Source organism: Pollachius pollachius, assembly GCF_949987615.1.
Source record: "Pollachius pollachius genome assembly, chromosome: 7".
Taxonomy (NCBI): domain Eukaryota; kingdom Metazoa; phylum Chordata; class Actinopteri; order Gadiformes; family Gadidae; genus Pollachius; species Pollachius pollachius.
Window position 1 is genome coordinate 8,183,732 of NC_136940.1, and position 26,672 is coordinate 8,210,403.

Sequence of the window (26,672 nt, forward strand, 5' to 3'; positions counted from 1 at the left end):
TTTTTTAAGTACATTTTTTAATAAATTGTGAAAATGAAATATTACATTTTGCGTGTTTTGGAATGATTTAAGATGAAGACTTTTGGTACTCTTAATTAGCCTGGGAACGATGCCAGGCTCTTACTATACCATCCTTTTAAAGGGCCCTATTTTAACACAAGGTGTGAGCTTAATTAGCCATTACACAACGTTTCGAAACCTGCCTTTCCCTGTGCCTTAGTGAAATCGCAAGGGCGAGTATCCATCTAGATATATAATGGATACAAAGGCAACCTTTTCTACTGTCCAATGGTTTGACTAGTAGACGGATCAATCCAGTATATATCTAGGTGGAAACTCCCCGTGATGTCACAAAAGCACAAGGAAGGGCAGATTTTGGTAAAATAGGGGAACTTTAATAGAAAGGGTTTCCAAAGAAGCACCGAGTTCTCTAACTGACCGCTAGATGGCAGTGATCCCCAGCGTAAAAACATTTGTAGCCGTAACTGATGTATGTAAACGATACTTAAAGTTTACACTATTCCTTCCTCTCCGAATAAATCAAATGTATTCTTGTAGTAGGCTGTGATCGATTTTCGTTCCCATCTTCAATCATCTGTTCGCCTGTCACCAAACCGCCTCCGCAAACATCCTGCAAGCAAATACCCCGCACCGACGCCCCACACAACCTGCACGCAAACATCTCGAACCGACTCCCCATTAAACCAGCACGCAAACATCCAACACCGACTCCCCAAACACCCCACACCGACTCCCCAAACACCACGCATCGCCTCCCCAAACAGCCTGCATGCAAACACCCCGCACCGCCTCCCCAAACACCCCGCACCGCCTCCCCAAACACCCCGCATCGCCTCCCCAAACACCCCGCATCGCCTCACCAAACACCCCGCAACCCCTCCCCAAGCACTCTGCATGCAAACGCCCCGCACCGCCTCCCCAAGCACTCTGCATGCAAACACCCCACACCGCCTCCCTAAGCACCCTGCATGCAAACACCCCGTACCTCCTCCCCGAACACCCCGCCCGCCTCCCCAAGCACCCTGCATGCAAACACCTCGCACGGCCGCCGGGGAGGAGCGCCAGGCAGTGCATTGTGTGTGTGGTGAAGAATCATGACCATTCCGTCTCGTTATAATACGTAAGGTGGAGTAGTTATGCGGCCTTTTTGTTTGATGTACAGTTTGGTCAAGGGAATGGTTTTTGGGTTTCCTGGACGTGGATCCTGTGCTGCTGACGCTGTGTGAGAAAATGCCGGTTTAGTGCATTTTGCGAGAACCCAACCAGGAAGATCCCGCTGCGGTACCGTAGCCCTGCCAATGGTTTATACATGTGATCTTTATACGGATGTTACCGTTATTCCTCTGCTGTATTGGAACCAGGGACCACTTCAAGATATTCACTGGAATACATTGTGAATTGTGTTATCTCGCACTTCGGTGTCAACGACGTAGTTGAACATGTAAGTAACACTGCAGTCAACCTACATTCCGTCCACTAATAATAGTTTGGGCTGACTGTTTGCCATTCACATTTGAGTCTGCGTGTCATGAAAAACGAGGTGCACGTCAATGACTGACCAAGCGTAGTGGCCGATCTGATGTTCATTTGCTTAACAAATTTGGTGTTCTGCAGACGTCGGATCCAACAATGTCAGCCAATTTAACCCTGAAGGAGCTGCCGATGGAGGACTGGATGGCACACTTGCCCAGTACTCTGTGGGACATCCCCCTGTGCAATCTGGCCATCCCAGGTCGGACACATAACCCAGTGAATGTTATAACACTGTTGTATGGTTGACCAAGGCGTCGATTTCGTGCTTGCTGTAGAAAACATATCCCATGATATTTAAAAAACAATAAAATTATAGTTTTTCACTTACATTGTTTAACCCATTTACTATTTGCTATATTTAAACCCATGTGTCATTAATCAGTCACAGAGCAACGCAAAATTCAGCTAAATAATTTGGAGCAGGTATAGGTCAATAGTTAGGGGGAGTGCATCATCCCAATGGGTCTCCACAAAGCTGTGTCTTTAGCTGAGCAGCACTAAAATGACCAGTATCATACTTAAAGTTGACCCCAATTAAGTAGACTAATGGGTTTCTCTTCATGTCTCTCTCTCACCACCAGGCAGTCACAACGCGATCACTTACTGTCTGGATATGAACGACCGATCCCCAGTGGACCTTACACAGCCGGACATGCTCCAGAAGCTGGACAGATACATGAAGCCCCTTATCCGGCCCTTCGTTTACAAGTGGGCCGTCACCCAGGTAAGATGGGGGGGGGGGGGAAGAGGACTGACATGTATGCAAAGAAAGGTTCTTAAAGATATGCAAATATGTATAGAATTTATGCATATACACACCAATTGTGATGTCACAAATGGATGGATTCGAAAGAGCCTGTACTGAGTAGTCAGCCTTACACAGCAGGTGGTAACCTTTAACCCTGTTTGGCAGGAGCACGGCATCCAGCAGCAGCTGGACTGTGGCGTGAGATACTGTGACCTGAGGATTGCACACCGGCCGACTGACAACTCCAATGACCTCTACTTCTACCATGGAGTCTACACCACCGTTACTGTAGAGGTACTTTACTAATACAACTCCTACCATGGAGTCTACACCACCGTTACTGTAGAGGTACTTTACTAAATCTACTCCTAGCACAGAGTCTACACCAACGTTATTGTAGAGGTAGCCTACTTTACTAATGCTGCTCCGAGCACGGAGTCTACACCACCGATAATATAGAGGTACTTTACTAATACTACTTCTACCACAGTGTACACCACCGTTACTCGAGAGGTGCTTTACTAATACTACTCCTAGCACGGACTGTGGATGGCAAACTTTACGAATAATACGGTTACTTAGAGTTATGTTGATTAGGGCTTCACGATTTTTGAAAAAAATCGCATTGCGATATTTTGTCATTCTGCGATACGCTGCGATAAAAAAATATACAAATTCATATAAAAAATCAAAGATAATTAATCATGGTATTATGATTGGGGTGATTTTGTAGCGAGTGCATCTGCATAGATCTGTTTGGAACCCCTCTTGTATGGTGCAACGCTGACGAAGGCGTCCTAAAGACTTTTCTGCTTTGGCTTTGCATGGCACTCAGATTTGGCCTTGCACTCATTATTCAAAGCTCTCGATAAAGTACCTCTTTTGTTCAACGTCGTCTTTTCTGTGACCAAAGTAATTCCATACAACTGACGTTGTGGTTCTCTTCTTTTTGCTGGGTCATTTTGAAGTTTTGTTCTACGATTAGCGGGGGCTGTCTACGACTGCCTTGGTTGTCTGATCATGAACTGATCAACTTGATCAGTGATTGGTGGTACGCTGTGCATGCAGAGCTGCATGTCCCTCTGTGTATCCGAGAACCCTTAAATCAGAGTAAATTATGTTATATCAGACAGATCACTCTTGTAGATTAGTCATGGAAAATGAGAACCGTACAAGAAAACGATATCTTGTGCAATATGGATCAGTGGTTTTAATTAGCCTCCTGTGTGGTCTTTTGTCCTTTTGCTAAGTTGACTCACCTATTTCAAGACCACACTATCAAGTTGTTATACGTTGATAAGAACTTAATATGTGTTCAACATAACTGTCCCCAACATTGTCTTAAGTGCTCTGGGATGTGTGAGTTCTTGAGGAATATATGAATAAAACACATATATGATGGTCTTGGTCTGTGGTCTTTGTCTATGGTGGTCTGTACACGCCTTTGGTGGTCTTTAATGGTCTATAGTGAACCGTGGTGGTCTGAGGTGGCCTGCGGCGGACTCTCACCTCCATGTGGTTCCCTACAGACGGTGCTGACAGAGATCCGAGCGTGGCTGGACACTCACCCCAGGGAAGTGGTGATCCTGTCCTTCAGCCACTTCCTGGGTCTCAACCAGGAACTGCACATGCTCCTCATCACCGCCATAAGAGCAGCCTTCGCCACCAAGCTCTGTCCCAAGACGGTAAGGCCAGTGGTTTGCGGCACTGCCTCGATTGTTGATGTGTTGTTCAATAGCTACACTTAGCGTATTTACAGTAAACTCGCTGCACCAAGAAGTAACTTGGCAACCAATAATTAACGGAACGTACAAAAACCGATACTATATACTATGTATACTAACAGTACCATTAGTGTCCGCTTATCGCCAGTGTGCTATGTTCATTGTTTGTGTATGAATCTTATTATGAGTACCTTATATTTGCAAAGTCTATATATTTTAACCTTTTCTTCTTCTGCCTTTATCTCCATTGCCGCAATACCCAAAATATCACAATGTGGATCATTAAAGTATCTAATTTTTTATCTTTATCTATAAAATCGGTGTTTCTTCCAGGAGCCAGTGACTCTGAGGAACCTTTGGGCGATGGGCTACCAGGTTATCGTGTCTTACGAGCACAAGCTAGCGAGCGGTCAGAACGACCTGTGGGCACATATTCCCTACTGGTGGGCCAACAAATGCAAAGCAGATGCCCTCATCCAGGAGTTTGAGCAACGGAAGCAACATGGCCGACCGGGTAATTTCCCCAAAACTTTTGCTAAAACTGAAGCGTCAGGACGAGCACCTTATTGGAAAATTATTTGCTTTCAACACAAAGGGATGCATTCATACTGATAATCTACTACTGCTGCTGATACAGAGTCCAAAAGGTAATGTAAGCAAAGGTACCCAGTACCGTTTTTATCTATTTAAAGTTCTCTCTAGAGAACATTAGGATTGAACATTCTTTTGTAGGAAAGAATGTTTATTTCTTACATTTTGTAGGTACCAGAAACATTTGCATATGGCTTTAGGTTGGTTTGAGGCTGCTGTTGCTATCTCATTCTTGAATTGTCCCTGTATGTATTCAAGACGGGTATAACTCAGATATCCGGTAGTCATTTCAACACGGACATAGTTAAACATTTATTACCCCCCCCCCTCAACAGGAGGATTCTTCGTGACAGGAATCAACCTGACAGAGGACCTGAAGTACATCTGCTCCCACCCGACAGAGTCCCTGAAGGACCTGGTCACCTCCACCTACCCGGCCCTGCTGGCCTGGGTCCGGGAGCAGAGCCCGGGCTCCAAGGTGGGCTCCCTCAACATCATTGCCGGGGACTTCATCAGCGAGAGCCAGTTCGTCCCGAGCGTGGTGGCGCTCAATGAGAAGCTGCACAACGACAAGATACTCAATGGCTCCTCCTGAGGGTCGGGCTGCAATAAAGAACCTGCTCTCGATACGTGCCGGAATGCGACGTTGATGCGCATCGCGTGTAGATTAGTATTGGTCTGCATATGGATATGTGTCAATATGAATATCGCTGCGTATCCGTCTACATATTGATACTAACAAGTCTGTGGAAAATGTGAAGCAATGGCATGAAAACCACGGGTGCTTGTGTTAGTAAGAGAGACAGGAATGTTCAAGTGGTTTGAATTAATGCATCTCAGACGTTATTGCACTTCCCGACGACGGAATATGAGAATAGAATATTTTATATATTTTAGCTGCTTCTGAAAAACACTGGGTGTCTTGACCCGCACTGACCTTTATCTGAATTTGTTTACATTTCGTTCACTCGAGTACTGTGTCACCGTGAGAAAAATGTGTAATAATTAGCAATATTTATAACTACTGATAGTCTCTTTTCATTTCAAGGGAATCCTCTTAATGTAGGCATTTCAAACACGCAAGCACAAAATTAATGTAAGCTGGCTTTAGCTAGCCACAGACCACATCGCCACACTGCAAATGATCTAAAAAAGAAAGTATGTCTAAATGATTGTTAACACAAGATTTAAAGCAGTTACCAAGTTGCACTCAGTTAATACGTTTATGCAAAGTAGGCGAACGCGTAGGTGCCACAGAGCATGTGGTGTATATATATATTAGCATGAGCAAACAACCATGAGGGTTGTTGTTGTAGCTTTTATAAACTATACTTTCCACCCGGATACAACGGCAGCGCCTCCTAGCCTGTGGTGCTTTTCAATAAAATAAACAAGTAAATAAAGACTTTATAGACAAACAACCAGTCTGTTTGTGTAATTGTTTTTCATAGCTATAACGAGTGGTCCAACTTAAGGCTCTAAAGGCCTTAAGTCCTTGTTGTGGTAAACTAGTCATCGCTCGATGAATAGATTCAGCACTCTGAGGCGCAGGTGAAGGGTTCAGGGGTGCTTCCCTGCTCATTGATGCTTACAAGATTATTTCAAACCCAGAACCTTTCCAATGGGAATCGAACACCCATCCACTAGACTACACTATTATATCCACTCTATTGTGTTCATTCCCCCTTGCTTAGCAACAAGCCAAAACTGTAAACCAGAAGGTTCACCTTTTCCTTTTGTTTCCATGTTGGCCCTTCCCTTAAAACCAACTAACCCTTTATAAGATGTTCTCATTGATTTTCATTGTGCTTAGTGAACAGCGTCTACATATCATAGGATCTGCATTACAGGTTATACGTGTTATTGGTTTGTAGCCAAGCGTGGGTTGTGGACATTGGACAATAGGATTTCTAGGATTGATATCGCAACTATGATATATGAATAGTATGAAGCATAAAACAGATAACAATGAAACAGCGCCCTCTGGTGTGTCAAAATGGTACGCGATGGCGGTGAATCGACGACAAATCTCGGATATACCCAGTAGCCTCGACACACCACCGGTCCGTTGGACTACAGTTTGCTGTATTTTGGTTAAAGAGACAGGCTTAACATACGAGGAGATAATGTTTGTCTCATTAGATCTTAACTGGTTTGATATAATTGCTGTTTAATCTATAATCTTCGTCTCACATAAACGCGCTAGCGCAAGGCGAATAACAACTGGATTTGGGACGCAGGACAAGATGATTGTATTTATTTTTGCATTTTTTCCAACAGTGGCCACATCTCTAATCGACCGCTAACCTTTGCACACAAATATAACCTATAACCTGCCATCATCGATACACGATTACGATAGGATTTGCAGATTCTGTAGGAATCAATGAAAATCATTCCGTATGTTTTTCTATTCGCACAGGGTCCGATTTAGTTGTCATTTTTCTGAAGCTAATTAAAGTGCAATAACGTTATTGGATATAAAAAAGAAGAACAGTCACAGAATAACCTTTGCGAACTATGGGTTGGAGGTCATTGCTGGGCTTTAACTTTCCACTTACAGTAAAGATCAAGAAAACCTCAGTCAGGTGACTTTAACCACTCAGACTACTTCCTTAAACTCTGGACCAGGACCTGGTATCTATTTTCTCATTCCAAATCTCCCTATAGCTTCACTATGAGAACGGTATGTCTTGGAAAACCGTGGACTATAACAAAGGGAACTGAATCTCGGAAGTTTTCTTTATACGAACCAATGGCCTGAACGCTTTCAAACAACAATGCGCATCCACCATGTCCGCCGACAAACACTCTTCCACGGACGGCTTTCTTACCCAGGACTACGAGGAATGGATGTCCCGTTTACCAGCGGAGCTGTGGGACATCCCATTATCCAACCTAGCCATACCGGGTAATATTATATTATGATCGGTTTATCTGTGGTTTATCGGTGATAAACCAGTGAGAAAGATCATCACTACAAATACAATTCAAAACTTGTGTTGGATTTAATGTGTTGTGTTGACGTGAGACCAGGCAGCCACGACGCGATGAGCTACTGTCTGGATATGAAGTCCCCCATGGTCCAGTCACAGCCCGTCCTCTTCAGACTCGTAGACCGGCTGTTCAAGTGCTTCACGCGGCCCGTGATCCTCAGGTGGGCCACCACGCAGGTAAGACGTGTGGATAATAAGATAAAGCTATAACAAACTTATACACAAGTGGTGGATGTACTTATTGGGGGTCTATCAAGTGACGGCTTAGTTGTTTGTGTCTCACTGTATGTCGTAACATATAAAACAAGCAGAAAAATACTAAGTTTTGTTTTCTGATGAGCTGTCCATTATTATCGCTCTTTAGTTGTACAGTGTTCTCACAGAACAGGATCTTTCAACATCCTTCACTGCTCGGGGCGATGTGTTATCTGTATTATCAGGCTGTGCAACGTTAGTATTGTTTCATGCTTGATGATGCAAAAGAAAAAGGATAATGAAGTAATATTGCATGTTCTTTATTTGTAAAAACGTTAAATACGAAAAGTGAAAACGAAAATGAACGAAAAATTGCCAAATTGTAACCAGCATAGCCTGTCCTTCACAATAGCTTGTTTGCATATCATCTGATCTACCTTGTTGAACTGATGGTTATTCCTTCTGCAGCATAAAAGCTTCGGGGACCAACTTCATATGGGGATCCGATACTTCGACCTCCGCATCGCACGGAAACCTCACGACTCCTCCAACTACCTTTTCTTCACTCACGTCATCTACTCACACCTATCCGTTTTGGTGGGAAAGAGTCAACCTCATCTATATAATATATATTTGAATTGAACACTGCATTTACTTTCCAGTACACTCATACCCTTTTCTGGCGAACGCCTCACCTTCCATAGGAGACGCTGGCGTCTGTGGCCACATGGTTGGAGTCCCATCCCAGGGAGGTGGTGATCCTGTCTTGCAGCCATTTTGAGGGAATGAGTGCCAAAGTTCATGAGTCCTTCATTCTGTCCCTCAGGAAATTGTTTGGCTCCAAACTCTGTCCCAGGATGGTGGGTTACAGTCACATTTAAACTCTAAGTGTCTCTAAACTGACGTGGTATCTTTAAAAAGCCAACTGGTGTATGATCAATGAATTTGCCAATTGCTGTTTTTCCCGCACAGGAAGCAGTGCCAACCTTGAGGAGTCTGTGGTCCAATCGTTGGCAGGTGCTGCTGTCCTACGAGGACCAATCAGCAGCCAGATATCCCGAGCTCTGGCCAGCCATCCCCTACTGGTGGGCCAATCAGCCGACGGCTCAGGGCGTCATCAACTACCTTGACAGGCGGAAAGCCATGGGGCGCCCAGGTGAGTCTCCGGTACATACCTGGTCCAGGTGAGTGTAGAATACACCTGGCCCAGGTGAGTGTAGAATATACCTGGCCCAGGTAAGTCTCAGGTCCATACCTGCCCCAGGTGAGTGTAGAATATACCTGGTCCCAGCTGGGTGTAGAATATACCTGGCCCAGGTGAGTGTAGAATATACCTGGCCAAGGTGAGTGTAGAATATACCTGGTCCCAGCTGGGTGTAGAATATACCTGGCCCAGGTGAGTGTAGAATATACCTGGCCAAGGTGAGTGTAGAATGTACCTGGGCCAGGTGAGTGTAGAATATACCTGGCCCAGGTGAGTGTAGAATATACCTGGCCGAGGTGAGTGTAGAATATACCTGGCTCAGGTGAGTCTCAGGTTCATACCTGGTCGTTTGCTGTTAGGTTCAGCAAGTGATGAAATGCATTAATGTGTTATGGTTTGGGTTTCATAGCTGTGTGTCTCATGTCTTGTTGTCAAATAAGGCTTGTTTGTGTGTGTGGTTCTAATAGAAGGACTGTTTGTGTCTCTCGGCATATCCTAACAGACGGCTTGTTTGTGTCGGGGCTAAACCTGACGGCAGACACGTACTTCATGGTCCTGGAGTGTGACCAGTCCCTGTGGACGCTGTCCCAGGAGAACTGGGACCAGCTGAGCATCTGGCTTCAGGAGCAGACCACCGGCTGTTCCTCCCAGAGCCTCAACATCATTGCAGGGGACTTTGTTGGGCCCATCCCCTTCTGTCCCCTTGTGATCGCCCTGAACCAGAGACTTCTCCTGCATACCAAGTAGATGGTGCCACCTTATTCTCTCGTAAACTCTACCCTAAAACTGCCATTAAACCCTATCCTAAAACGATACGGTTTAACCATAGCCTTAAACCCTTTATGTTAAAGCCTGTCGTCAAAGAACAAATGCTTTGTGTACCGTATTTCAACCACTTCATAAACCCTTCCCTTAATGAACAACGGTTTGGTCTACAGTGTTTAATGGGTAAAATATATGACGATTGAAATGAGGATGATGATCAATGAAAGAAGTTAATCATGATATAATTGTCTCAATATAATAGAGATAGTACTACACTCCTGATGACCTAAGAATTAGGTTATTTTAAAGTTTTTAACATTAGATGTATTTTATTCAGTTTATCAACCACTTTACACATGTAATTTAAAAGTTAATATAACATGAAAGATGTGTATAAATGATAGTTGAATAAACTGTATTCATGTGCCAGCATCAAATAAATGACTATAAACAATAATCTTTGTAACAAATAATTTAGTTTATTTCTAAGAAAAACAAATAAATGAGATGACGATGAACGTAAATGTATTTTGCTCTCCGTAGCGGAAAGGGAAAATAGCCTGGGGGAAACAGATGGAAGCAGCGTTTGGAAAACTGCTGTAGGATTGCGACGTTATACTGACATCGCTCGCGTTTGGCTCAAATTGTTTAAAAAACTATAGATACTTTTTTCATTATTTTTGAGGGATGTGACGTTTCACTTATTGGCGAAAGGAGGATCCGCTCATTAACACCCACGCTTCCCTGTGTCCCCATAATGTCTTTGTGTACCCCAACTTTTTAAGACTTGGGAGTACAGTGCTCCTTTGGAAGAAGACTGAAGCGGCCGTCTCCGCGAGACGGCATGTGACGTATGGTAGCAGGGGGGACCTTGCGCCGCCTCTAGGAACTGGCCGGGAACATCTTCCTGTAGCGCCCATATGCCGCCGTGCCGATTATCACCATGACGACTGCCGATCCTTCTTCGGCGTCCACAGTCACTTCCTGTACGGTGGCCTCCCTGTACAGCCAACTAAACCCACACACACGATTAATAACCGCTTTATTAATTGTAGTGCTTTTTTTCTTTTCCTTTGTTATTTCTATTGAAATTATAATATTTTATGATGCGTCTGCTATTTTCCGTTGACAATTATATTTTCCATTTACCTGGGCTCGGAATGGCAAAGTTACAAGTACAGCATCATTTGTGATGAAAAAAAATAGGAAATCTAAATTAAACTTAAAAACAGACTCGCCTTAACTGGGCTGAGCTGAGGTCGACTTTGAGGTTCAAGATGAGCTTCCCGGTGGACCGGACCACCTCGTCCTCCAGGAGCGTCTTCAGCCGGTCCAGACCCTGCTCCGTGAGCGCCGACACAGCGACCGTCTCAGGCTCTGTCGGATGGTAGCTGAGCACCACAGAAACATCATCACCAACTACCTTCGGAGGAGCCACGTTAGTTGCATGTAGGATTTATATCCGTCTTGTACTTTAGTACGTAGTTTCTTCCACGAGGGGGATTGCTAAATTGTTGTGAGACACATGTTTACCTCGTTCCACCCAGGGGTTTTACAGGATGCCTACAGGTAGACCGGTTTTCAAACCCAAACGTTTATGCTGGCAGCCCAACACTAACCACTACTGCCCTATCACTAGAGCAACATAACATAACATTACCCATTCTGCGTTCCTTCACAAGATTTTTTCTTGCCTTCTTGGGGTCTACGGCTAGGGGACTGTCATAAATATATGGCCTGTTAAGCCCTTTGAGACTTTAATTGCGATTAAGTAATATAATAATACCATTTTATTTAGTTAATTTCAATATCTCTCCAGTTAACGGTAGCTTGGACATATAATATAAAGGCTGAGCTGTGTGAATTTGGTTCTACATACACTGCAGCTCTAGCATTCAATGCTAGTTGACGTTTAAATCAATGGTCATTCAAAAATTGATTTGCTACAGATGTTCTGCAGACAGGAATTATCCAGGCGTGCCCACCTGCAAGATGTTCTTTAAAAGGTTGTATATTATACCCTCAGCTGTGAGTGTGATTATCCATTACAGTTTCAAAACGGCCTGTAATGGCTAATCACACTCACACCTGGTGGTATAATATGTCACCTTAAAGCAACGGTAAAGAGAAGTGGTTCTTACTCGTTGACCAGGTCGATCTTGTTGTGGACCTCGATCATGGAGCTCATCAGGCGGTCTGGGATCTGCAGGCTTTTCAGGACGTTGAGGACATTCACCTTCTGGTTCACCGTCTCTGGGTGGCTGATGTCTCGCACGTGCACTATGAGGTCCTGGAACATGCACGGAAACATGAGGGAACCATGTTTACACATCGGCCACTTCTTATTAATGAGCCACTACGCTATGGAAGGAATTTGTGTTTGCTGCCAACTATAGGTCAGGATCTGGTATGTGTGGTACACTTTAAACAAAAGATTTGCACAGCAAAACCTGAATTTCCCAAACAGGGAATGTTTATGGGACTTTTGTGTCTTTTCGGAGATGAAAGTGAAGATGAAATAATTAGAAAGAGACAGGGAATGTAATGTATCACAGAACCATAGATCAGAATCAAACCTGCAACTCTACCAGGCTTCTTGCCAACGTGGTTGGCAGCACACTAGCTACGTTTCCAACGGGGAGGTGGTACCGAGTGTTTGACGTCCTCCAGGGTGGCCGAAAAAGAATCGATGAGCTGGTGGGGCAGCTGGGACAGGAAGCCGATGGTGTCCACGTAGAGCACGGTCATGTGACTGGGCAGCTGGCCGGCGTGCACCGTCACGTCCAGCGTAGCGAACAGCTGGTTCCTGGGCTGGAGGCCGCGGTCACCCGTCAGTGCTTTGATCAAAGTGGTCTTTCCTGTCTCCGAGAAGAAGAGTGTTCAATGTCCGCAAACGGGAGACAGACGTTTGCTATTTCATTTGTTGGCAGCTGTAGTAGGATATATTTTGCTTAAAGTTATTAGGCTGTGAGTCAGTAGTATCATTTTAGATCTTCTATTCAACATTTAAATGACCAAATAGAGTGAGTTTATCCTGTGTTTTGATAGCGGTCTGTCTTCAGCCTCTCACCACAGTTGGTGTATCCCATCACCGAGACGACTGGGAAGTCTTTGTCTTTCCTCTGGGAGCGCAGCAGGTTTCTCTTCCTTCGAAGCTGCTCGAGGGCCACGCGGATCTTCGTTTCCCGCTCTTTAAGTTGTCTCTGTTGGAACTCCAGCAGCGTCTCGCCTGGGGAAGAAGGTGACCATAAATAAAGCTTTAGCACGATACAATAATCTACACTTCCTTATTTACCCCAGTACCGATCAATAAGAAGCAAAACATACCTGAGCCGCCGATGTATCTGTTACCGCCGCCCTGCTGGTCAAAATTTGCTATTTCGTTTCTCAGGCGAGATCTGTCAAGGTCATGAATTTCCAATCCGTTATTCATCAAGAATTAATAACAAGTACATTAAAGGCAATTCCAATTCCAACAAAAAAGACTCCAAGACAAAAAGCAAAAGTGAGCAAAAATACAAAAATAGTAACTAGATAAAAACACTGTGGCCCCTCAAATCCCATTCACCCATTCATAAGCCAACAGTGGTATCAGCTCATAGGCCCAGTTAGGGGTGACTTGCTCTAGGGCACCTCATCACTCAGGATGTGTCAAGGGATTGACAAGCAACCTTTTTAGCTGGCAGAGTACTCAATAATATATTAATCTTAATAAATGGCATTTTATCTACAATACATTTAGTGAATACATTTCTTACATTGGGAGGCCCCAGTGCCAGGGGGATTCAAACCCCTAACCCTGGTAGTGTTAATGCCTTGCTTTAGCAGTTGAAAGGCCATCTCCCTACCTGAGCAAGGGGATCTCCGCCAGAGAGATCTGTAGCTTTGCCTCACGTGTCCGCGCATTGCGGCGGAATATGTGGAGGACCACCGAGTAGCGATCCAAGACCTTCACACCCCAGGCGTCCTCAAACTCTTTCTGTAACAAACATATAGTCCTCCTTAGACTCTCTGTAACAAACATATAGTCCTCCTTAGACTCTCTGTAACAAACATATAGTCCTCCTTAGACTCTCTGTAACAAACATATAGTCCTCCTTAGACTCTCTATAATAAACATATAGCCCTCCTTAGACTCTCTGTAACAAACATATAGTCCTCCTTAGACTCTCTGTAACAAACATATAGTCCTCCTTAGACTCTCTATAACAAACATATAGTCCTCCTTAGACTCTCTGTATCAAACATATAGTCCTCCTTAGACTCTCTGTAACAAACATATAGTCCTCCTTAGACTCTCTGTAACAAACATATAGTCCTCCTTAGACCCTCTATAATAAACATATAGCCCTCCTTAGACTCTCTGTAACAAACATATAGTCCTCCTTAGACTCTCTGTAACAAACATATAGTCCTCCTTAGACTCTCTATAACAAACATATAGTCCTCCTTAGACTCTCTGTAACAAACACATAGTCCTCCTTAGACTCTCTGTAACAAACACATAGTCCTCCTTAGACTCTCTGTAACAAACACATAGTCCTCCTTAGACTGTCTGTAACAAACACATAGTCCTCCTTAGACTCTCTGTAACAAACATATAGTCCTCCTTAGACTCTCTGTAACAAACACATAGTCCTCCTTAGACTCTCTGTAACAGAGATAGTCCTCCTTATAATCTCCTCAATCTCTCTTGAAAACCCACTGCAACACAAGTACATGTCTTAAATCTCTATCTAAAACACAAAAGTAGTCCTCAAACGGCATCAAGATTCAACACAAGAATATGTCTACACACTCACTCTATAACACAAGAAAACAGAGCCCTCAAACAATCTACACACCACAATATAGTCCTCAAACTGCACTAGAAACACATACAGTCCTCAAAACTCACTCTATAACCTAGTGTCTTTAAACAGAGACTCTAACCCCAACCCCTCTTTAATGACGGTGATAAAATCCCAATACCTCAGACGAAGGAGAAAGTCGCTCCACGTTCACAAACACTGCAGTGATCCCTGGGGTTTGCCTAATCTTTTCTGGGGGTAAAAAAATAATACTTGAGTTGACATGAACTCACATAGATAGCTATAGTTAACTACTTATTAAATTATTACAAGTAGGGTCCCAGTGAAATAGTCGTATTGATGTTACCTGTGAGAAACTGGAAGTTCCCTTTGCCAAAAATCGTCCTTTTCTCTGGCGTCTTGGTGGAGAGGATGATCTTGTCCACGACCCTCCAGTTTTCCAAGGTGTTCACCAGACCAACGGCCTCGTCCACCATCAGCTCCGCTGCAAAGCACCCTTAGAAATTATTCGGCTATCATCGGGACAGAAAAAATATCTCAAATTCACAGTCATGTAATGTTATGGAGTCTTGTATCGTGGTTACCCGTTGTGAGATACTGCTTTCTGCTTCCCCATTTCACATCGGGGTGAACGATGAAGATCCTGTGTTCTCCGTCTCCGATGACTTTGGGAACCTGTTGATGGAACAGCTCATCTACCTCGGCTTCATCAATCAGATCTCCATCTTCATCCTCATCATGGTCTTCTGTGTGGCAAGTATGACGTCCACCGGGGTTGTCGCTATGCTTGCACTGTCTGGCAGACAGCTTTAGAGATCTGACCTGGTTGTATGATAAACTGTTTTGTGTAGCGACCCCATAACATGGGGGCTTCGGATATCTCCAGGACACAGTCGTCAGCTTCTGGCTTGTCTGTAGAAAGCCTGGCCACAGCCTCCTTGCCAAATTATGTATAGTCATGGTGTGGTCTTTAACTGGTGTCTTGGTGAAGATATAGATACATAATTAACAGAAATACTCTGCCTGTACCAGTTGAAAAGGTACAGATATGAATGTGTTATCTGCTACAAACCGTAGCAGCAGGAAAAAAAAAAGGTCATCGAAGACGAAGGACCCTAATGTCAGACACTGGTGTCCTGGGATGGTAAACATGCGTTTATGTTGTTGAGGTTGTCAACCTTCCAACCATTCCCTTCTTCACGGGTTATACGGTAACACAAGGAGGCCCCCAACCCGCGTCTGCCATCTAGTGGATTCACACGATATTTAGAGAATTTTATTGCCGGGTACATTTCAGACATGGAGATTTTTCAAATGTTCGTAATATGTTCGCGTAGTGATGGACATAATGTGCACAATAAAAAATAAAATTAAAAACAACTGTGCAGTATGAGTGGGAGGGGGGCAGATGACGAGGGGGGCGACATTAAATCAGAAATCAAAGATGCATATTTTAGGACAATAGCACTACTTTCTAAAATAAATACAAAAAAGTATAAATTACAATATCATGTGTAGGTGTGCAAGTTGCAGGGGAGGCAGACTACGGGGAGAGAGGTATATGGGTTTTTATTTGAGTCTAGAAGCATATTTCTTTGAGCAACTGTTAAACCAGAAGGGCAGGTGCACAGACGCCAATATTGGACTAGCCTATTTATAATGCTGTCAGACCAGTAGGACCGCTAACATTGTGTACCAGATGAAATGGCGGACGTCGATCCTGTTGTCAGCCGGTTTTCCTGTAAGAATTTTTTTATTGTTCAGGTGAGCCAGGGAGACAGTGTACGCCTCCGCTTACCTCATTCATGATGCTCCAATTGAGCGTTATTGCAGAGAGGAAGGAGGACAGCTACATCAGTGCAGTATCGAGAAGCGGGGAAGAGGGAGGGACTTCTGATAGAGGGGTATCCGTATCCGTTACATGTTTTGGATATTGATTTGTCAAATTCTTGATCGAAAAACTCCATATTATTGTCCTTGTAGTTATTGTTCTATGTCATGTTTCTTATTATACTCGCTCCGGGGACTGGTAACTGGCGTACTCAGCTCACCGGAAGTAGGAGACAAGATATTGCGTTCCGATAGACCGGGATAACTCTATAATTCATGATCCTCTCTCATTCTAGCCTTTGCAGGTCTTAACCTGTCAAGGAATTCCTTGTTTGGTGGTGATGCATGATGGACAAGATAACAGGGCGTAAAGCTCATGCCGGGAGAAACGAAGGAGCCTAATTAAGCTATTATTTGTGTTTTTTCATTGACGACTAGTCCTTTTGGCTACGGTTGGTTGGAATTGTCCAGTCACCCAAATGCGCCTTAGTGCCCAAAGTGGAAATGCGTGTTTTCTGGAGCACCACACTCTTTATTGGACTCTTGAATCACTGTGCTTGTTATGGTAAGAAACCGCTTTAAAAATACACATTTTGAGATACGCATTCCTAATCATCTCCATGATGAATAAGACCAAGCTTCCTTAGGAACTATGCCTAACTAACACCTTTTTCTTTCTCCCTTTTCAATGACCGAAGAGAAAGAGAATTGTATTGTCGGCGTGGTCGGAGAACCCATCACGTTGCCGTGCTTCTACAGCGGGCACGAACTCAACACTTTGAACTTCTCCGTGGAGTGGAGAAGAGACTCCCAGGTGTTGCTGCGGTCCGTGTGGGAAGAGGCCGAACGCGTGGAGCAGTGGCCGACGGCGGACAACAACACCTCACGACTCTCGGATGACGTGCTAGAGAACGGGGACTTCTCCCTGGAGCTGTCCGCCGTCGTGCCCTTAAGACAAGCCCAAACCTTTCACATGTTTCTGGTTAGAGCGGGTGAAGCACGACGCTCCCCGCTGTGCACCGTGTGTCTCAAGACAGCAGGTAAGGTGAAGGAGTGATAGCATAATACACATGTTATGTATTATATTATGTTTAACTTTAAGGTCTTAGAGTCACTACATACAAGCATCTACATTTCCTTGAGTTTGACTAAAACATTTTAATGTTTCACTCGACTAATAAAATAATAAAATAAGCATCTACAATACTAATAATTACATATTACTAATATAGCAACAATCATTTAATTATCAGCAAATCTTAAACATACACCTGGTTCTTATTCGTAACGGGAAGGTGAGTAACTTTTCAAGTTGATGCAAGAAATTGGATGTTTTAAAGATGATCATATGAGGCAAGGCTTAAAAAGAGGATTGCGGCTGTCCCGGCTTCTCTGTGTCGTAATATAATTGGTGTTTTTCCACAAAGGCAAATGTGTCTTCGTTTTGCAAAGTCAGTCTTGATTTCCGTAACAAGGACAACATGATGCCTCACCTTCAAATCCTAAAATATACAGAGTTAAAACAACTTGATCTTAAGGTTAGCTAAAGTGTGTGTCGTGTATGTCCAGTCAGACAACTGTTCTATGTGGTCTTGTACTGTCCTGTGTGAACCAAATCACCAAAATGAATTCCAGACGATTTGTATCGTTTGGCAATAATAAAGACTTGAACTTGAATGGCAAGGCTGCTAACGTTTTAATGCCTGGACCCACCTCTTGAGGGCTTTTGGCAAAGTACCCACCAATTTCTTTTTCATATTGTGGTATTTTATCATTACCATATCATTAAAATCCCCTACAGTATGTGAAGATACTTTTAAGTCAATCTAAGTAAGGCAAAGAGTATTTTACTAATCCTGAGGAAAACAGTTTCCTTCACAATTGCCTGACTCAAGACAGAATAGCAACACAAACAGAAAAGCAAGCAACGTAAGTACGTAACAGTGAAATGAGTACAATAGTCATAACCCAAACCGTGCTACCCCAGCCAGCTTCACCCCTCCCTCGGTCCAGAGGCTGGACCCTCCAGAGGCCAACCAGACCACCTTCCTGTGTCGCTCTGTGGGGGGCCACCCCGAGCCGGTCGTCCACTGGCTGATCAACGGGACCTGGGCGCCGCCCTGGGCGTCGGTGACCTCCTCCACCGCGCCCATGGCTAACTCCAGCCTGCACAGCATCGTTAGCCTGCTGCTGGCCGACGTCTCCCACCAGACCACCGTGACGTGTTTGGTAGAGGTCCCCTCGCTGAACGAAACCCTCAACGCCACGAGCTGTGAGTGGGGGGTGTGGCTGTGTCTCCGTCTGTCCGTCTGTTGCCTGTGTCTCGCTCTCCGTCTAGTCTGTCCGTCTGTTGCCTGTGTCTCGCTCTCCGTCTAGTCTGTCCGTCTGTTGCCTGTGTCTCGCTCTCCGTCTAGTCTGTCCGTCTGTTGTCTGTGTGTCGTTCTGTCTGGTCCGTCTGTCTGTTGTCTGTGTCCCGCTCTCTGTCTAGTCTGTCCGTCTGTTGTCTGTGTCTCGCTCTCTGTCTAGTCTGTCCGTCTGTTGTCTGTGTGTCGTTCTGTCTAGTCCGTCCGTCTGTTGTCTGTGTCTCGCTCTCCGTCTAGTCTGTCCGTCTGTTGTCTGTGTGTCGTTCTGTCTGGTTCGTCTGTCTGTTGTCTGTGTCCCGCTCTCTGTCTAGTCTGTCCGTCTGTTGTCTGTGTCTCGCTCTCTGTCTAGTCTGTCCGTCTGTTGTCTGTGTGTCGTTCCGTCTAGTCCGTCTGTCTGTTGTCTGTGTGTCTTTTTGCCCAGTCCGTCTGTTGGTCTGTGTGTCAGTTTCTGTATGTATCTCTCTATATATCTATGACAGCTTTCAAATCTGTATGTATCTCCATCTTCCTGTCAGTCTGTCTGTATATCAATATGCCTATGTCTGCTTATCTTTAACTCTCCGTCCTTCTCTCTCTGTGCATCTATCTATCTATTTCTGTTCACCTGTCTGTCTGTCTATTCAGTGTGTCTATCAGTGCGTCTATCCATCTAGTCGATGTGTGTCTGTCTATCTGTCTCGCTGTCGGTGTCTTTACCAGTCTATCTGTCTAGTCAGCGAGAATGTCTGTGTCGTAATGTCAGTCCTTCTGTCTGTCTATCCGTCTAGCCAACGTCTGTCTCTGTCTATCTCCTCAGTGTGTGTGTGTGTGGTTCTGAGCTGTTTCTCTCCCATCCTACCAGATGGGGTGAAGGTGAGCCCAGTGGGAAGTCGGGCGTCCGGGGCTCTCTGGGTTTTCAGCGCGGCTCTGTGTGTGGGCGTGGCGGTGCTGGTGATGGCAGCCATCATCTACCAGGTGCTTGTGGACCGGGGCCACAAGGAGCTCAGGAAGACACACAGAGGTGGGGATGAAGAAGACCACGGTTTGGTTGTGATTCATAACTTTGTGGAATTTATTTCTGAAATTACGATTACTATGAAGTAATTTAGCTGACACTTTATCCAAAGTGAATCTAATGCAGGGACGCCTACAGGTAGACTGATTGGGACATTGGGGTTTGAATCCAGAAAGTTTTTGGCCGGAAGTCAAACACCATAGTCAAACACTACTTGCTTGATTACTAATCGTAATTTTTTGTAATGAACCACCCAAGGTCACATTATAATTTACCGGTCCATTGTATCGGCAACTTCGCTTAATAACAACATCAGCCTTAGCTCTACATCGAAACTGACCGTCTCTATCCATCTCTCTCCATCTCTATCTAAGTATCTAAAAAAACAAAATACCTGTGCTTAAAGTGTGCCAAATACCTCCTGGGTAGTTTAGACCTGATTCCTGAAAGGTGTTTTTTCTGTATGAATTGATATTTTATCTCCTGTGTTCACCAGGATACAGGTACAATTTTACAGGCTCGTCGGAGGCAGTGGGCGTCGGTCTGGAGCGCTCAGATGGATCAGACTCCAACAACGAGACAGATGGGTGAATGTCTGGTGGCCCCTCCACTAAACTCAACCCATGAAACACACACTTTGTTGTAAATATGTACATGTTGAGGAGTCTACTTTGTTGTAAATATGTACATGGTGAAGAATCTATCGCAATACAGCAAACAGTACCTAAATCTGTATGAGGATTCAGGGTGAATTGGACAAATGTATAGAGCCGTTTTATGCCTATTCCGTTCATTTGCACTTTCATTATGATGCTTTTCAGGTCATCCACACTCAAAAGACTTGTGTCTCCTGATTGATGTACAGATCAAATTGTGTCACTTTTCTCAGTGTTTAAACGTTCAATAAATTAATATAAAATGGATCATAAAGTTGCATTACTTATCATGTGAATAATTGTATAATGATTACGATATACTAAAAAACGGATTAAAAACTGTTTTTAGCTCTGATAGAAAATTATTAAAATAGATTTAAATTGAATTCCAAGCATATGGACGAACATGGAATGTCTCAAGTAATATCAATGATATCCCTAAGCATAAACAATGATAGATCATTGTCTACATCTCAGTTACATTTTAAATGGGGGGGGGGAGTAAATAAAAAAATAAGGTATTGTAAAGGAAAAAGAAAAACACCTTTCTCGGCATTTTTGCACAGAAAACAAACCAAGTACATTATTCACGCAACCATTTGAGATAGAATCGTGACATCCACTACAATGGATTTTTTTAAAACTGCAATTGCGGATCGTGGAGCCTCAATCGTTTCTAGAAGTTAGCAGCTCCAAATTAAAACGCATTGGAGTTGCAGCACAATAGTCTGTTGGTGAATAAATAGCTCTAAATAGCTCTGCACGCAATGTAACTGAAATATGCTTAGACTTTTACTTTGATATTCCTATTGGACCCGGAACTTGATGTTGCATAGCGCTGTCTGGCATAGAGGAGCTGCCTGCAGAAAATCCTTCTACTTTTAGTTTTCTATGTTTGAATCTGAAGTCCAAGCTACTTGGACTTCAGTAAAGTTACAGCAAAGGGAACTCAACATTATTCTGGGTACATGTCCACCTTGGCGAGAGCAATGTCAAGTAAGTTAATCACAACGCGTTTTATCTGTCAATGTTTACAATTCTTCACATGGACCAATGTGTATGCATGCACCATGCAAGTACAATTTGACACATTTTTTGAATGACCAATGCGCTGACGATATTGATATGTCGGCTACCACACACGGCGCTGAACTGACTTGTTTCCAAAGCGTTTGTTAATAATTGAGCATGGAACTGTGCTTTTCTAGAGTTTCGGCTTGCCGTGATCCAGTTACATGTAACGAATGTAAAGCGAGATAACCTGTCGAAGGCGAAGAGGCTGATTAAAGAAGCTGCGGGTCAGGGGAGCAAGCTGGTGGTTCTGCCGGTGAGTGGTGGTACGGATCTGTACATTATGTGTCCAGTGTTGCACACACAATATATATATATGGTTATTATTATGCATCCATCTATAGTTGACGGATCAATTATTCAAATATAATTGTCATGTTGTACGATTGGTTGCCAGAACCAAATGTGCATGATAAATACCTACCTTCTACTTTTTACAGAATACAATCAAGAAACTAAAGTGTAATAACCGCAGATTAGACACATTTTCCACTTTAATTGCAGCTGTATGATGATCCTAATTTGCGAATGTTGAAATAAAAAGACACAACTACTGCCAGCATTAAAACATCACTGCATTTGTGCCCATTGTATAAACCAGTAAAATAATCTTAACCTCAATGGGCTGCTGGCTAATTAGCCTAATACCCTCATCCTATCATCCACCTCACTGAAATTAAACAAGCGGCCTTCCTTTAATCCTAAAAGCAAGGCAGGTCTTCTGCAACCAGGATGCACCCACATCATCAATGTTTGTACAAAATGAATTGGATCTTACGTTATCTAACCTCCTCAGGAATGCTTCAACTCTCCGTACGGAACTGGCTTCTTCCGGGAGTATGCCGAGAAGATTCCCGGCGCGTCCACCAAGATGCTGTCTGAAGCAGCCAAGGAGAACGAGGTCTATCTGATCGGAGGTACGTGCGGGTCAGTGGCTCCCCAAACCCCTTTGATCTGTGATATCTAGATTGACTGCTTGCACTGGCATAAAAAATAAAAAAAACAACGTGGCTTCTCTGCACTCTTGTCTAGTTGTTGTTCTTGAAACTGGGTTGTGCGGTTCTATAACTTTTATTTTGATTGTGTACATTGATTGTTCTCACCCACAGTCTTGTAAGTCACTTCGGATCAACTAAAAGACTAAATGTAAGAGTCTATCTTTGGGGTCTAACTTTAACCCGTTGGTCACTAGGATCCATTCCAGAGGAGGATGGGGGTAAGCTATACAACACCTGTCCTGTGTTCGGTCCCGATGGCACCCTGCTGATGACACACAGAAAGGTACAACCTTTTTCCAAGATTACACTGAAGCATGTCATTGCCATTCTCCCTGAGCGTCTCTCATTCCTCCCGATCCTCTCCGGCTAAGATCCACCTGTTTGACATTGACGTTCCGGGGAAGATCCGCTTCCAGGAGTCTGAGACGCTGAGTCCAGGCAGCGCTTTCTCTGTCTTCGAAACACGTGAGTCTCTCTCTGCTACCCCCCTGCGAGACCACGTACTCAACCTAACTAAATATCGACTGGAGGATGGCTGGTTCCTTTGTTGGTGACTTTGAGGTCCATGTCGTAGTGATGGGGTGTAAATATCTGTTTGTAATGGCCATTCAGAGTGGCCACAGTGGTCAGAGAATCACAAATGAATGTAATTAATGTATTAATGTAAACAAGGCCGTGAGCACAACGGCTGGGTAGACCTGTAGCATTAAGGTCTCTCTCTCTCTTTCCTCCTCTCTCGTTTTCTCTCACACTCTCTCCCTCTCAGCATTCTGTAAGGTGGGTGTCGGCATCTGTTATGACATCAGGTTTGCGGAACTGGCCCAGCTCTACAGCAAGATGGGTAAGGACCCCAGACAAACTGTGAACCCCCTCGCCGTTTGTTTAAATGGACATTGAAGGTATTGGGTTCGATCCCAAATGTCTGCAGCCTTACCTGCAGGTATCCTTGAGCAAAATGCCCCCTAGCCCCTACCTGCATCTCTTCATTAAAATTAATCGTAATTTGGATAAAAGCCGCTTTGGATAAAAGCATAATTTACTAAATAGTAAATGTTAAGAGAGAGGTATGGATTATAAGATAAGTACGTATATAAGATGCCCCTAGCCCCTACGGGCTGATCCTCAATAACATTAACCAAATCACTGCAAGTCGCTTTGGATAAAAGCATAATTGACTAAATAGTAAATGTTATGAGAGAGGTATGGACATTTTGACCAGGGTTATTCAAAGACAGCGGTGTGGTTCTGGGTCCTGCAGGCTGTGGGCTGCTGGTGTACCCAGGGGCCTTCAACATGACCACGGGCCCTGCACACTGGGAGCTGCTGCAGAGGGCCAGGTCAGCCACTACACACACCTGACTGGGGACAAATCAGCAGACCCGGAGTTTGCCGGTTCGAACCCCAGTAATGAGGAGTTGAAGTGCTAGCTTGAACCGGGGTAGGGAGGGCGGAATAGGGGGTGGAAGAGGGGTGTCAACTCCCAGCCGGAATGTTCTTGGTACTAACCCCTTGAGCGAGGTACCTGAACTCTAACGGCTCAATGATGTCTCTAAATTCACGGAATTCAAGTGATGCTAAATGACTGGATAGTAAATGGTAGGAGCAGTAAAATTCATCCCAAAGTACATAACGTGGGCAGAAGCAGCGATAGCATTTCTCTTCCAGTCCTCAGATGGCCAGTTTAAACCTAGAACCCCATACTGTTCTTCTACTCGAATGTTTCACTTGTGTTTACCTTGGATACACATATATTGCTTACAATAGAATTGGCAAACATAACAAACAACCAGTTTGACCGCTTTTGATTTAGTCAAATAAAAAGCATATCTGCGTCTCGTAGAGCACTCGACAACCAGCTGTACGTGGCCACAGCCTCCCCTGCCAGAGACGAGACGTCCTCCTACGTAGCCTGGGGCCACAGCACTGTTGTCAACCCCTGGTAAGAAACATGCATGTACAGGTCAGCATCTCAATGAATTAGAATATTTTGGAAAAGTTAAATAATTTCAATAATTCAACTTAAAATGTGAAACTCATATATATTTTTTCTTTCACACTAAAAGTGAAGTATTTCAAGCCTTTATTTATATTAATCTTGATGATTATGGCTTACAGCTCATAAAAAAAGCTTGTCAGCAGAAGTCAAGCATGAAGTGCTCTAAAACCTCCTGGTAGATGGCTCCGTTGACTTTGGGATTGATAAAACACAGTGGACAAACACCAGAAGAAGACATGGCTCCTCAAACTATCACTGGCTGTGGAAACTACACACTGGCCTTCAAGCAACTTGGATTCTGTGCCTCTCAATTCTTCCTCCGGACTCTTTGACCTTGTTTTCCAAATTAAATGAGAGGCAGACCACTGAGCGAAAGATCAGTTATTTTTCTCCTTATAAGACACTTCTGACGTGGTCTCTGGTTCAGGAGTGGCTTGACACAAGGAATGTGACAGTTTTAGTAGCCCATGTCCTGGATACGTCTGTGTGTGGTGGCACTTGATGCACTGCCTCCTGCCTCAATCCACTCCTTGTGAATCTCCCACACATTTTTTAATGGCCTTTGCTTGACAATCCTCTCAGGGCATTGGTTATCCCTGTTGCTTGTGCACCTTTTTCTAGCACATTTTTTCCTTCCACTCAACTTTCTACGAATATGCTTGAAGCCTGCTAAACCAGACTGACTGGTTGAAGGCTCAGGAAACCTTTTGCTGGTATGTTGAGGTAATTAGCTGAATAGAGTGTGAAACATTCGGTCTACAATATTGAACTTTTTCACAATATTCGTTTTCTGAGTTACTGAATTTTAGGCTTTCATGAGCTGTACGCCATAATCATCAAGATTATTACAAATAAAGGCTTGAAATATTTCACTTTGTGTATAATGAATGTATATGATTAAAAAATAGGGTTAGGGTTATATTCAAAAGGAGTGATATGCTTTTGGTGAATTTGCGGTAAGACGCTGAAATTGGTTTTGCAGAAATGAACAGTGTGAGAATAAAAAGGGGTATTTTTAACATACAGGCACCAGGATACAAGGTGTGTAACCTTGTTCTAATAGAACAATTCTAATAGTACCCCCCCCCCCCCATGCAATTATTAACCCTAAAAACCCTAATTATTTTCATTGAGTAAGGTGTACTAATTAATCACCAGAAAATCAGAAGAGAAGGAATCAGAGCTAATGAATTCTGTTATAGTTGTGATTGGCTGGAAGTTCATCCGTTTATCATCCCCATGTGCGTTAATGCGTTACTCGTAGCAATTCACTTCACCACTCACTGCCTCCATCTTTTTAAAGGGGAGAGGTGATCTCTACTACTGGATCAGAGGAGGCGGTGGTCTACGCTGATGTTGGTGAGTTACCATGGTTTAATAATCTCAACAGAGGAGCCCAAGTGATCGTACACATTGTATATATCGTGTCTATAGTACTCTGTTGTTATGTAGCACGTTTCGGAGGGATTCACATCAAAACAATCAACCAAAATGAATACATTTTTCATTTATGGAGAAACAAAAATGAATATTCCATTGGAGATGTCAGTAAACGATCCACAGTAGTTTTGTTTGTTCTAGCAAAAATAAACAACATCTTTCAACGGTTTGTAGACTTGCAATACATGGCGGAAGTCCGACGGCAGATCCCAGTGACGGTGCAGAAGCGTGACGATCTCTACGCGGTGAGCCCAGTTACAGAGCGCTGACGCTCCAGGGGCTCCTCCAAGAGAAACGCTCACTGGACAACGTCCAGGATACAGAATTATGACGTCAATGATGCCGATGATGAGCACCAGATGAACTCATCAATGTCCAGGCGTACAGCAACGTTTTGACTCGATCTAAAGTTTGATCCTACTATGATTTTTTTCAATACCTTGACAGAAATGTCAATATTTAAATGTGTGTTGAATTGTGATTCTCTAAAGATACAAACACACTTTTCAAAAATGCTATCGGTAATGATGCTAACTACAGATCTATTTGTGTAAATTCATAAAATACAATTTTCCCATGCCAGTGAGATATATGTAAGAAAGGAATCTATAACGGGACACGATTGGACCCGCTAGAAGCTAGGTTGCTCTAACGTTAGCCTAGTGTAGGTAAATTAATGATGGCATTACAAACGTACATGTACTAACTCATGAATTAAAATGAGGTATTCATACCC

The 26,672-nt window shown here is 43.8% G+C and overlaps 5 protein-coding genes across 6 annotated transcripts; 4 read left to right on the forward strand and 1 right to left on the reverse strand.

Moving 5' to 3' along the window:
• The first annotated feature begins 1,153 nt into the window (after positions 1-1,153).
• Positions 1,154-5,693, forward strand: plcxd1.1 (phosphatidylinositol-specific phospholipase C, X domain containing 1, tandem duplicate 1). Its single transcript, XM_079740627.1, has 7 exons — positions 1,154-1,462; positions 1,636-1,753; positions 2,136-2,278; positions 2,468-2,596; positions 3,832-3,987; positions 4,360-4,540; positions 4,953-5,693. Exons 2-7 carry the CDS (start codon positions 1,651-1,653, stop codon positions 5,210-5,212), a joined length of 972 nt encoding a protein of 323 aa, XP_079596753.1. The 5' UTR covers positions 1,154-1,462; positions 1,636-1,650; the 3' UTR covers positions 5,213-5,693.
• Positions 5,694-6,634: 941 nt separating this feature from the next.
• plcxd1.2 (phospholipase C, X domain containing 1, tandem duplicate 2) lies at positions 6,635-10,149 on the forward strand. Its single transcript, XM_079740362.1, has 6 exons — positions 6,635-7,528; positions 7,654-7,790; positions 8,277-8,405; positions 8,513-8,668; positions 8,781-8,964; positions 9,515-10,149. The coding sequence occupies exons 1-6, from the start codon at positions 7,411-7,413 to the stop codon at positions 9,757-9,759; spliced, it is 969 nt and encodes a 322-aa protein (XP_079596488.1). The 5' UTR covers positions 6,635-7,410; the 3' UTR covers positions 9,760-10,149.
• Positions 10,150-10,316: 167 nt separating this feature from the next.
• gtpbp6 (GTP binding protein 6 (putative)) lies at positions 10,317-15,730 on the reverse strand. Its single transcript, XM_079740361.1, has 10 exons — positions 15,173-15,730; positions 14,935-15,072; positions 14,749-14,819; positions 13,626-13,756; positions 13,105-13,175; positions 12,848-13,006; positions 12,427-12,635; positions 11,919-12,067; positions 11,016-11,168; positions 10,317-10,789 (listed from the first exon to the last, which is right to left on the reverse strand). Exons 1-10 carry the CDS (start codon positions 15,546-15,548, stop codon positions 10,660-10,662), a joined length of 1,587 nt encoding a protein of 528 aa, XP_079596487.1. The 5' UTR covers positions 15,549-15,730; the 3' UTR covers positions 10,317-10,659.
• Positions 15,731-16,292: 562 nt separating this feature from the next.
• On the forward strand, positions 16,293-20,667 carry LOC307078726 (ICOS ligand-like; the record flags this gene model as incomplete). Its single annotated transcript, XM_079740672.1, has 6 exons — positions 16,293-16,352; positions 16,857-16,983; positions 17,117-17,458; positions 18,406-18,690; positions 19,623-19,781; positions 20,279-20,667. The coding sequence occupies 6 exons, from the start codon at positions 16,293-16,295 to the stop codon at positions 20,419-20,421; spliced, it is 1,116 nt and encodes a 371-aa protein (XP_079596798.1). The 3' UTR covers positions 20,422-20,667.
• Positions 20,668-21,272: 605 nt separating this feature from the next.
• On the forward strand, positions 21,273-26,669 carry nit2 (nitrilase family, member 2). 2 transcript variants are annotated; one of them, XM_079740398.1, is made up of 10 exons: positions 21,273-21,427; positions 21,640-21,758; positions 22,299-22,419; positions 22,695-22,783; positions 22,872-22,965; positions 23,267-23,341; positions 23,759-23,837; positions 24,341-24,439; positions 25,800-25,855; positions 26,111-26,669. In XM_079740398.1, exons 1-10 carry the CDS (start codon positions 21,400-21,402, stop codon positions 26,203-26,205), a joined length of 855 nt encoding a protein of 284 aa, XP_079596524.1. In that variant the 5' UTR covers positions 21,273-21,399; the 3' UTR covers positions 26,206-26,669. The 2 variants fall into 2 exon arrangements, with proteins under 2 accessions (XP_079596524.1, XP_079596525.1); XM_079740399.1 differs by lacking the exons at positions 25,800-25,855; positions 26,111-26,669 and adding an exon at positions 24,616-25,170.
• Positions 26,670-26,672: the final 3 nt, after the last annotated feature.